The sequence below is a fragment of the Anas acuta genome, chromosome 2 (assembly GCF_963932015.1).
Source record: "Anas acuta chromosome 2, bAnaAcu1.1, whole genome shotgun sequence".
Classification (NCBI taxonomy): domain Eukaryota; kingdom Metazoa; phylum Chordata; class Aves; order Anseriformes; family Anatidae; genus Anas; species Anas acuta.
The window spans coordinates 16,775,380-16,787,545 of record NC_088980.1 but is presented as its reverse complement, the minus strand read 5'-3'; the positions used below and the strand labels follow the sequence as shown (position 1 = coordinate 16,787,545).

Here is a 12,166-nt window from a genome sequence, read left to right as displayed (position 1 = left end):
TAAGTTCCAGTATCCCTGGAAAGATGTTTTTTTTCTTCAAACTTGTTTTTGTGGAAGAGAATATTACTGTAGAAATCTGATCTGTTTCAGAAAATACAGGGCATGGCAGTCTTCTGAAACATTTTTAAGCAGCAGTATTTACAGCTCTGTCGCAGTTACACAGATCAGTTGCTTTCCCTTGGTTTCCTGTATTTCTTAAATATCCTGCTGTTTTATGTCCTCCAAAAGCGACAGTCTTCTTCAACACTTCTCTGGGTGCGTTTGTTACTGAGCTTGTCAGAGTAGCTGAGCTGTAAATTATTCATACCTATCGGTAACAAAAACATGGAAGGAAATCTATGATCTGCCCTACTGTTGTGTTTCAAACATACCTGTTCACTTGAGAATGTAGAGGCAAAAACGTCTTGTGTTTTGTTTGTTTTTTTAGTCAAGGCAAATAATTATTGCCCAAAGCCCCATCCAGCCTGGCCTTGAGCACCTCCAGGGATGGGGCATCCACAGCTTCTCTGGGCAGCCTGGGCCAGGGCCTCACCACCCTGTAGAGAATTTCCTCCTAACCTCTAATCTAAATCTCCCCTCTTTTAATTTAAAACCATTCCCCTTTGTCCTGTCACTGTCTGCCCACGTAAAAAGTTGCTCTCTATCTTTCCTAGTAGCCCTCTTTAAGTACTGAAAAGCCATGATGAGGTCTCCCTGGAGCCTTCTCTTCTCCAGCTCTCTGGCTGTGGCCAACCAGCCAATTCCTTATCCACTGAATATTCTACCTTTCAAATCCATTTCTTCTGAAGTTATTGAGTGCCTCAGCCCTCCCAGTGTCAGTTGTTAGCATTTCTCCCTTCTCATTTATTGGAGGAGGAATGCTCTCCTTGGCCTTCCTTTCCTGAGCAGTAGACCTCTAGAATCCTTTCTTGTTACTCTTTGCAGCCCTTGCCAGGTTCAGTTCCACCTCTGCTTTGGCTTTCCTGGTCCCGTCCCTACACATCTGGATGGCATCCCTGTACTCTTCCCAGGCCGCGTCCTTGCTTCCCTTACCTGTGCATTTCCTTCTTGCGCCTCAGTTTGATGTGTAGGTCCTTGCTTAGCTGTGCTGTTTTCCTGCCTTGCCTTCCTGATTTCTTACACAGGGGGATGAAGAGATGTTGTGCTGTAAGAAAAGTGTCCTTAAAGATTTGCAGGCTCTGATTCTGTCCCTAAGGACAGTTTCCTAGGGGATCCCATCCACTAATTCTTCAAGGAGCTGCAGGTTCATTCTTCTGAAGTTCAGGGTCCTGGCTTTGCTCTTTGCCATGGAACGCACGTTTATGCGTTGGTTCCTCTATACAAATTAGGTAATGCACTTAAACACAGGAGGAACAAATGAGGTAATTTCATGTAATTACATTCTTCTGGCTGATGGTGATTTCATGTCAGCTGTCACCCTTGACATCAGCGGGCATTCACGCACCTCCTGCTTAAGTGCTTTGCTTATTCAGACACCTGCAGCTGACAGGTTAACGCAGACTTAATTTTCAAATCTTCTCACTTCTTCTGAAAGAATACTATATTTACCTGATGTAATATGAGGAATAATATGATCATTTTCTAATTCAAGTGATGTCAAGTTCACCTTTCTTACTGGCAAAACGCTGTCTGTGCTAATGATTGCAATCTCTCTCCACTCATTTGTGAGTGTTTACTTAGCTAGGGAAATAAATGAGACACTTCAGCAACCAGGGAATCGTAAAATGTATTTCCAGTGTGTAAACTTCAGCTTTTGTGGAGAGTAAGGATTTCCTGGGATTTCTTCTAGTAAGGAAATTCCAGGAAAGATCAGTTGAATTTTTCTATGTATTTTTAAGAATTATTAATTTGGAGGAGGGAATAATTATCATCTGGTGTGCTTTCCATGTTGGAGAATTGTATTGCACAGCACCTTCGTTAAGCTGTGCTGAACTCCCAGCCTGACACTGGCTGGGAATCCATGATGTTAAAAGCCCAGTGCTTTTATTTGTATGTGTAATATCTACATGCATGTGTATACATAAGTGTATGCATAAAAATAATCTCTTTAGGTGTATCCTTGCTATAAATGAGTGGTTTTTTGTAACTGTACTGCGTGCATACGAAAAAGACCTAGTGTAGTATATATTCAACTAGATTTTATGTTGAATGGCACAAGGAGATCCATTTCTGTGTGCTTGCACTTCTTTGGAGGCAACTTTGTTCATGCATTTTTAGTCTCAAGAGAGTACTCTGACCGTTTAAATGGTCTGGTCATCTCTGAAATTAACATCTGAAGTTTGATGCAAAGAAGAATGTAAGTCTTGCAAGAGGCATGTGACCAGAATCTGTGTGTGCCTGTGGGGATGGATAATGCAGTTTTATGATAGGGTAAAATAAAAGAAGTCTATATTCTTGCTGATTTTTATAAAAGTTAGCTTTCTTTGCTTTCTTCTTTGAGGAGAATGTTAGCAACATGATAAACAGCAGAAATGAAGGTGAACAAATGCTTCTGTTGTTGTTTTTTTTTTTTTTTTAAGAAACCTTTTCATTAATGACTGTTGCTTAAACTTTAAAGAAAGTTCCCTTTAGGCAAATCGTGACATGGAATGTGCATTTTTTTAAAGAATTTAAGCATGAAAATGTCACCAGTAGTTCACTACACAATCTTTTTTTCTGAGTGAAGGTGTTTTATAGCTTTAACATGATAACAGTGTGCTCAGTATTGAGGCAAGGTTGTTAGTTCCACACAGTATTGATCAAACAGAATTTTTGCCTTTGTGTATTGAGGGTTTAAATACAAAAAAAATTGAGCACTAGCTTCCTTTAAATGTTTTTTTGTTGTTGTTGTTGTTTTTTTCCCTCTCCTTGCTGTTTTGATCTCTCTTGCTGGTGTGGAATGAATATCGTTGCCTGGCACAGGGAAGCCCGTGGTGGAGGTGCTGTTGGACTTCTATCACCAAACTTCATCTCTTTATGCTGTATTACAGCATTGTCGTGGCAGGGCTGTTCACTAGGGTTTTGTGGCAAGGCCTCAGAAGGGGGAAATTCAGCCTATTGCCCTTACGCTGTGCAGATCCAGTTGGAGTTGAGATAACATCATTTTAAGTTTGTGGTAAGAGTTCTGGCTATCAATTTGACGCTCTTGTTTTGCATGTCATAATTGAACCCCGAAATAATGAAAAAGCATTTGCTCAAGGACGAAAAAAGTCTCTTCCTCACTTTCTTGTTCTGTATCAGAGAGATGAGTGTTTTCTGAGCTATAGTCAGGAACTAAAGCATGGTTTTGCTTTACTCTCAACTACATCTAATTACTTCTTAGGGTAATGTTCCACTCTAATGCAGGGGGAATAACGTTAGCAAGTGGTGCAAGACTAAAAAGACGTAATAGTGGGAAGGTTGGTGCTTTGTGTTTTTTTTCTATTTTTTTAGAGGGTCAGGAATATGACCGTGAGTTGCTGAAGTTCACAGTACCTTTTCACACTTCCCATGTGTAAAATTGTTAAAGCTGTTTTTTCAAGCAGATTGATCTCAAGTAAGATCATAGAATGTCTCGAGTTGGAAGGGGACACGCAAGGATCACGGAGTCCAACTCCTATAGGAGTTAAGCAGCTTAGGTATGCCGGGACAGGCATTTTAGGCATGCTAAGCAGTGTTGAGGATGTTGCTAGCAATGTTCTCTATTAGCTGCCCTAATCCAAGGGGAGGAAATAGCAAATGGAAATACGAGGAATTGGGTGTCCGTTTACAGTTCTTAATTTCCTTTAAACTCAACGTGTACTTTTCAACTTGTCTAAATGGGTCTGCTTTAGAATCTATATAGTCTTTCTAAGGTGTTCTAGCTTTTCCTGGTAAGAAGTTGACTGTCTGCTGCCTTATTTTAGGAGAAACAGGAAATTCATTCGAATAATACTGCTTACTGATCCTCAGAAATGAAATAATACCAATGTAAATTTTTACAGGTGTTTTAGATATCTTCAATCTTTTTTGCCTGTTTTTATTTTGATAGTTGAGATATCAAGAAAGCTGCCAGTATGTTTTTTTTTTTTTAAAAAAAAAAAAAGAACAACAAACAACTGGTAGGGATTTGTGAGGGGAGAGAGACTTCTGTGGTAGCTTCACATACTATGTTAGAAGTGTTTTACGTTTACGTGCCTATGTAAGGAAGCACCACCTGTGGAAATACGGTATATTTATTTATATATATTTATATTTTTTTTAAGAAGGTAAACCTTTATGCAAAGCACTTGGAGTTTTTGAGTTGGTAGAAAGTCATTTTGTGTAGCTTGGTTGAAGTTTCTGTCGTCTAACCAACTCCTTATCTTGAGTTAACATATATATTAACTCAGTTAAAGAGAAAAATCTTTGAAATGTGTAACCTACCTGGGAGGAGACTTGGATCTGTTGTTTGCAGTAATCGGTGTAGTGATATGAAGGTGCGTCAAAAAATCACCTCTGGAAAATGGAAATGATACACATTTGTCTTTGCCAGCTGCTCTCTTGCCCTGCTTATTCATGCATCTTATTTCTGTTTCTTTGCTCTATACTATGAATTCCTGGATAGCCTCGTAATTGTTGTGAAAGGACTCATGGAAGGCAACCTGCACTTGTTTATCCTCTTGTTCTCTATGCCAAGGTAGACAGGGAGTTCCCTGATTTTTGGTAAAACACCTGAATAAAACTGTTCTGTATGTGAACCAAAGCGTAATTCAAGAGATAAAAATAGGAAGGGAACAACAACAAAAAAAGCAATAGTGAGATGGCTTGGCTGCCAACTTGTTTGTAGTTGTAGTAGTGCTCCAAATCTTACTCTTTTCAGGTGCTTGTTTGTATTTTTTCTGGAGTGCAGTGGAAACATGTTTTTCATCCCCTAGCCTTTTTACAAGGAATGCCTTGGGACATGAAATGTTTCAGCAGCTCACTAGATTCAGTCAACTTTGTTCATTGAACCTGATAGTTCTCAGCAGTGTGTGCAGGTTAAAAAATGATTTCTCACTGTTAACTGGGGATGGGCTGGGGGTTAAGGGAAGGAAGAAAACAGCCCCAAAAATCTTTAATTATTTTGCTGTAGCTATAGCAAGGAAGAAAACGGATTAGAAGGGGATGATATACAGCACCTGAGCTGTTAGGTCCATTCAGACCAAAGTGCAGCTCTAGGAAAACAGCCTGCCTGCTAGCTGTTGGAGTAGTAAATCCCTCGATACTGATATGTGAGAGCTCAGGGTGAATTTAATTTGAGCTGTTTTATTATTGCCTTTGCTTTTGTTTCTGATGGGCAGATAACTGCTGTTCTTTCTAGAGGGGTTTGTGCTGTTCGGCTCAAAATTAAACTGCAGTTTCTGAAATAATATTGGACGTACCTAATTAAAATAGAGATGTAAACAGAAGATAGCAAACTTGTGTTCTGTAATGTGTAAGAGAAAATTAGAAGCTAATATTTCATTTTAATGATCAGTAGTATCTTGGAGTTCCTTGGCTATTTTATTAGTTAAACAGTGCAAGCCCTTGGCTTTAACTGGTTTTTTATTGCTCCTGCCTTTTCCTTCTGGAGGTGTTCCTTAGCATTTTAGAAAGACAGACCTACTTTTATGTTGTTTTTCTGAAGTAAACATATGCATGTAGTATCCTTTTCATCCTTTATTAGTAACGTGTCCCCCTCCATGTTATGTATGACTGTTACACTAAGGTCTTGGACTGATTTCCACAGAAGCTTCTGCAAATGCTAACTTGGAGAAAAAGATGAAAACTTCTTTCCAAAGGGAGGATTGTCCTGAAAACCAGCTGTTAGAGAACAGCACAGGCTTCTCTGTTCCAGATAAGGGACAGGGCATGAGAGGAGGAAGGGCAGGAGAGGAAGTGAGGCTCTGTAAGTTATTTTGCTCACAGTGTAAAACATTTGCTTCTGGGGGCATAATGAGTATTTAATCGGGTAGTAGAGCGATCAGGCTAGTGTTTTCTTTCTTTGGCAGAGCACTCTGCATTCAACTTAGTATGTTATGAATTTCTGGAAAATGTTACTGCACAGTCGGTATATTCTCTGAGGCCATTGCTCTGCTAGAAAAATGCAATTTTTTATGATTTTAGTTGCCTATGGAAGACAGCCATATTTTATTTCAATACAGCAGGCCACATAAAAAAGTACTGAAGAAAATCATGTTTTGTCTTCTTATTTTTACATTTGGCAAATAAAAATGGCTGTGATAAGCTGTTCAGTTACTGCTGAGACTTGGGTATTGTGTTTCCATTAAGTTATTTTATTTCCTCCCCTATGTAGAACTGTAGAAAGTGTTCTGCACAAAGATTTTCATGGAATTAACGTTAGCTGAAATACACTTCAGACATCTTAATTTAAGCACGCCAAGGCTGTATCATTTTCACTCTTTAAACAAGTCTTAATTAGTTATCTCCATAAAGTGTCACTACCATAAACTATCGTGCTGTTAAACTTTCTGTTAACAAATAATGTCTGTGCTGTTGAGAAGGGTCAGATTCTAGCAGCGTCTCCAGTTGAACAAATTGGGTTGTATGTTAGCCAAGAGATGGAAAGGGGAGTCACAGAACACTATCTGTGGAGTATAAATAAGTTGAATAAACTTCCTTGCTTTTCTGCTGCCCAGTGCTTCTTTCCATATGCCTGGTTTCTGAGCACAGGAGACTGTCCTAAAACCCTTCATAAATCCCTTTTGACGCTGGAGGGAGTGAAGGGGAAGGACAGGCTTTGAGTTACAGCACTGATTATTGCCAGGGGGTGTTTTTTGTGCTCTCTGCCTGGCTGGTGGGCATTTGTAAACTTTGTATTATCTGCACTGAGACTTTTTATTACGGACAAAAGTGAGGATATTAACAAGGTATATATATCTTACAACAACAAAAAAGGGATCATAAGTGCTCTGTGTGTATGTTAGTATAAAATTAACTAACATACAGTACAGTACTGTTCAATGGTACATTGCTGCAATTACCATAAACTTACTCTTTGTGCTTGGCCAAAATCTTGGATGTCAGGGGAGGTGTGTGATTGTGTTTACTGCCTAATTTCTCAATGTTAGTTTTTTGGAAAGGATGTAAACTGGCATTTTCCTATCGTTTGCTGGTGTGGATCGTAGATTATCTTTTGAAGATAACTTCAGTGTGTCTCAGTGTTCTGATACTGCTGTTTCAGTTGGAGGTTTGTTGATACTGCATGATATGAGACAGAAGTCGTTTTAATTAGGCTGTGACACCTGGATGCCAGAGGAAAGGGTTGACTGCGTGGCGGTATGTTTGAGTCTTTTAATCAGGCAGTGAGCAAATTGGTTTAAGGTGGTTACAAATTGATGCTGTAGTTGCTAGTAGAGGTTTGTGAAAGTGTTTCAGCTTGTTAATGAAAGATGGGAGGGAAGGAAAGAAATGAGGTGCTTTATTACTCTCTGATGCTTACCTAACTCAGAATTTCAACTTTTCTTAAATGTGAGAACTACTGAAAAAGTTGACTATACTGCAGGATGAGGCATTTTCTTCACCCTATGTTATGTCTGGTTCCAAGTCCAGCATAGTGCTGAAGCCTCATTGCAGATCAAAATGTCATTGATTCAGCAGTTTGGATCAGGAGAGTACTTTAAAAAAAAAAAAAAAAAAAGAGAAAGTGAGACTTGGCATGGCAGAACCTCCAATGTGTAGCAGGCATAAAGTCACAGCCAGTGTGTTGAATTGGTTCCCAGAACCACGCTTTTTGTACTTCCTGCTGATTTTCATGCATGAGTGAGGAGGATGTTTTTTTTTTTGTTGTTGTTTGAAAGACTTGAAGATAATTATGATAATTTAACCTTAACCTGTCCTATGACCTGTTCATAACGAGCGATAGTGTTAGTGACGGCTTGCTGTCACCGTTGCACTGCTGCAGTTCTGTACAACCCTAGTGCTGTGCCATTTTTGGCAACCTGCAGTTAGAAATAACTCTCCCCAGACTTAATCCTTCCCAAAAAATGATTGAGCTGAGCAAAGTCACGGTGACGGTGCTGTGGACATATCCATAGGGAGTTCTGGAATTGCTACATCCTAACATAAGCTAATACATATTTTAAAAAACAGAAGGCTCTTTATCCCTCTCTTTTAAGAAAGTTAGAGCCTTGCTAGCTTTAACTAGGAGGTTCCAACTGTTGGGAAGAAATAATAGGAAATGCTATGAGGGAACATCTCCAGGGGCAGTGAGCGCTGCCTGCCTTACCAGGCCTGTTTCTGGGCCATGGGGTAATCTCAGCGATCCCGTCCTTGTGATCTGCTTCTCGTCAGCAGCTTGCTGTGCGTGCAGCTTGGAAATAAATGCAGAGCTGATTGCAACAGTCACAGCCGTGTAAAAGGACTTGGGGTTAGGCGTTGTGAAACCAGCATATGAGGGGAACTCCCCCTCTTGGTTAGAGGCAGACCTCCACAGGGGGGTCGCTCTTTGAGTACCTTTCTACCTTGGTGAGCTCCTGAAGATCCTGAGCAGCTTTCCCTGGGGACCTGAGCTGGCAGTGCTTGCAGAGCTGGGTTGTCAGAACTCAGAGAACTAAGATCAGAGTTTTAGCACGTGGTTAACTTGGCGATGTGTATTTTTGCTGTTTACATCTGATCTGTAAGCCGTTACCTCGTATGAAGTGCCTAAAGCCCTTGTTCTTCAGAGCCTCGGCTGCTTCTGAGATGGAAGCTTCCTCACAGCAAAGCACTGTGTCAGCAGCTCCCTCCCTGCTCGTTCCCTTGAGATTCTGGGCCTGATCCAAACGTAGAGCGGCATTAACCAGAAAACTAAACGGAGGTTTGTGGGGAAAAGCTGCACCTCTAATTGCACGCTGTAATTGCCCCAGACACCACCAGGTATGTAATTACAAGTGGCCTTTCGAAAAGCCCAAGGAGCTTGGCCTGGCAACCCGAGGCCGTCAGCATTGCAGAGAGGCCACGACGGGTTTTCGTGCAGCTGGGGCCAGCTCAGATCACTGATTTAGGGCAAGTCCAAGTGCGTGCAGCCTGGCGGTCCTGCAAGGAGCACTGCAGCTGGGCTGAGAGGCCTGGGGGGCTCCTTGGGCAGGAACTGCAGCAGAGCAGAGCAGGCGTTGCCATTATCAGGGCCAGCTGTAGGTGGGTGTGACTGCAGCGCTCTGATACTCGCTCAGAGGTGCTTTGTGACTCAGCCCTGGCTGGAAAAAAGCCCTCGAGGGAACAGTGAGAAGTGGGGGGATGCTGCTGAGCCCTTACACCAAGTGGGGGCTGAAGGGCTCTTCAGTGAGTTTGAGGGATTTGTTTACAGAAGGGATAGAATTGGCATTAAAGGATTGTATTGATTTTAATACATACGTTGTTGGCTCATACTCTTGTTTGGAAAACGCTTATTAGATTATTCAGTGTGGCTGTTTATTTAGACCACGATAGGACTTAAAACTCACCAAACACATATTGAGTATGCTGAATATAGCGTAATGGAACTGCAGCTACAGTAGAGGATCACAAATAAACTATATTCATGTTTTCTGAAGTATTAAAGGGACTGATACCTACAATTTGTTTAGACAAACCGTCTGATAAATTTCCATCTTTTTTTTTTTCCTTTGAAAATGGGGATGAATTTACCTCAGTAGAAATTAATGTGTCTGTGGTAAGCAACCTACAGAAATATGTGAAGATATTTAGTAACTGTATCTTAGTAGAGTCTGGAAAGGGTACAGTAAATAGATAAAGACTATTAACAGGATGATTAATACAAAAATAATAAGTATCTATCTCATTCTGTAATCAGTCTATGAAAAAGATCAAGCCTCTGTTGATATGGCTGATGGCAGAGCACAGCCTTGTAATTATAATGTTCTTACGTGCATTTAAGGGAATTAGTCTTTCTATAAATGCATATTAAAGTCTAAATTCTGGAATATTCTAACTTACAGTGAACGAGGTGACTTTATATGTTATGCAAGTTCAATTTTTTGTTATTCATACGTTTGCAATGCACATGAGTATGGCTCTGACAAGATAGACACCCCCCCCCATCCTAAGTGTCATTCCACCTGGCTCTGAGCACACCAGGTAGTGTTGGTGTAGCCCTAATTGTCTTGCTTTAGCTAGGAGACATTTCAGAAGACTTCCTTTTTCCTCTCCCTACCACCAGTCTTTAAAGTGAATGTCATATATTTGCTAGCCAAAATAGTGCTGGAAAAGGTTTGGAATTACTGATGCTTCGGGTTGCCAGTACTGTGTATGCACAACTCGATCTTTATCCTTTGTAGGGGACTAAACGTGTGAGTCATGGTGTACCTCTTTTGTGATTGTTTTTCTAACCTGCGTGTGGGGGCACAGGTTTGAAATAGTAATTCTGTCAATGCTTGCATAGTCAGAAATCAGAATTTGTATTATAATCTCTCCTGTGCTGTACGTGGTATACTCCTGGTCATCATCTGTGTGTGTGGCTTTCAGAAGACTTGTAACAACTTCTCGTAATGGCTTCGTTCATTCCTACCTATTACTCCAGTATTGGTGGGGCTGTTTATTGGTGTTTATTGGTGGATGTTTATTGTAGTTGCTCATAAGACTTAGTCTTTGCTATTTACAAAGCTCTTTGACTTCATATTTAGCTTGCTCTACAGTATGTGAAGCTGCTAATTCCTATTGAATTCCTATTGTAGTATTCCTGGGTATTTAAAAACTCGGTAGAGGAAAAGACAAAAAGAATATAAAAGGTTTTTCTTAGTTTGGTGTGATTTATGTGAACACTTAAAAATCAGGAAGAATAGAAAAACTGAACAGTTTGTACTTAGAATTTCACTACAGCCTCCTACTCCTTCAAAGAGCAGGATGTTTATAATAAGATCACAAAGGGTAAATGGATGAGATTGTTTAACTGGAAATTAGAACCGTTCAGGTTGAATTGGTGACTTGAGCGTAGGCACAAATGTGGTTGTAAAAAGTGCTTAAAACTGTCTCCCTTCTCATATCCCAGCTATTCCTTTGTGTTCGAGTGTTATCATGGCAGGGAAGAAAACTAGGTTATCTCAAGAAGCAGTTGTTAGAAGGCCAGAAGCATGTGGCCCTCTGGGAAAGGTTGTTTTTAGTATTCTAGATGTTGGCACCTGTACTGCAGGAAAATTAATCTATATGCATAAATAGAAATAGTTACAAGGAGTCTCAAAAGGGTTAAGTAAACAGCATTGCTCCAGTGAACTTAAAAACGGTCCTTCTGCATGTAACGCTGTGCTAATGATAAACCCATTTGAACTTTCTAGCTTAATGTTGAGGAGAAAATATTTCTTAATTTTGGAGTTGACACGTTAGCATTTTTTCAGCCTACTGAAAAATAAAAGGCAAATAAACAAGCTGCATGTTTTGTAGTGGAGTGAGATTTGAGAGTAAAAACAGTGCAAGGACAACCTATGTTATTGTAACAGGAAAAACAAAGTGAGCTTTACCCTTTATGCAACAGAAAAAATATGTGTATGTGTCTCCTGAAATACTTCTGCGTTTGACCTATGTCATGCTCCAGGCTGTGGATGATGTGCCCCCTTCCCACCTCCTTAGAGTGCAGATGCTTAATTTCTTTGCAAACAAACGTGGTAAATGTCTTTCTTTTTTCTTTTAGGGACCAGTTACTCTCCACAAGAAAATTCACATAACCACAGTGCTCTTCATAGTTCAAATTCACATTCTTCTAATCCCAGCAATAATCCGAGCAAAACTTCTGATGCAGTGAGTATTTTTGATTGGTATTTGTCCTTGCATCAATCACCCCATTCAAACAGACTTTTCAATAGCGTTTTGTCTAAAATGGGGGGAGGGGGTTGTACATTACTTGCTTTATTGAATTATCCAACATCAGGCTTTATTTTATAAACGCTCTGCGTGCACAAGCTCCGATTGTTATATGTTGTAAAACTATTCTAATTGATAATCATTAGAGGTTTGAGGTATATATCTTGAATTTAAAATATGACTTGATTAAATGAAGTAGATACAGAAATAAATATTTCTATGAACTTTGTGGGTAAAATTGTATTGTCTAGTCTAAGTTTAATTATTTATAAGACAAAGTACATGTTATTGTATCTCAATAAGCATAGTGTTATATTGGGGGGGGGCTGGTGAGAATAAAAGAGAAGAAACTACTATAGAATGCAACAGGAATATAGCGGTCATGTCTTTAAACTATCAAAAATGAAACAGGCATTTAGAGATGGTCTAAGTAGGA

General features: G+C 39.9%; 1 protein-coding gene across 5 annotated transcripts in view; it reads left to right on the top strand.

The window, feature by feature from the left end:
- Window positions 1-12,166, top strand: part of WAC (WW domain containing adaptor with coiled-coil) — a 58,686-nt gene that overhangs the window by 13,917 nt on the left and 32,603 nt on the right. For all 5 annotated transcript variants that reach the window (XM_068673637.1, XM_068673635.1, XM_068673636.1 and 2 more), the window contains exon 4: window positions 11,561-11,667. In XM_068673637.1, the coding sequence (XP_068529738.1) occupies window positions 11,561-11,667 (107 nt within the window). The remainder of the gene's footprint in view (window positions 1-11,560; window positions 11,668-12,166) is intronic.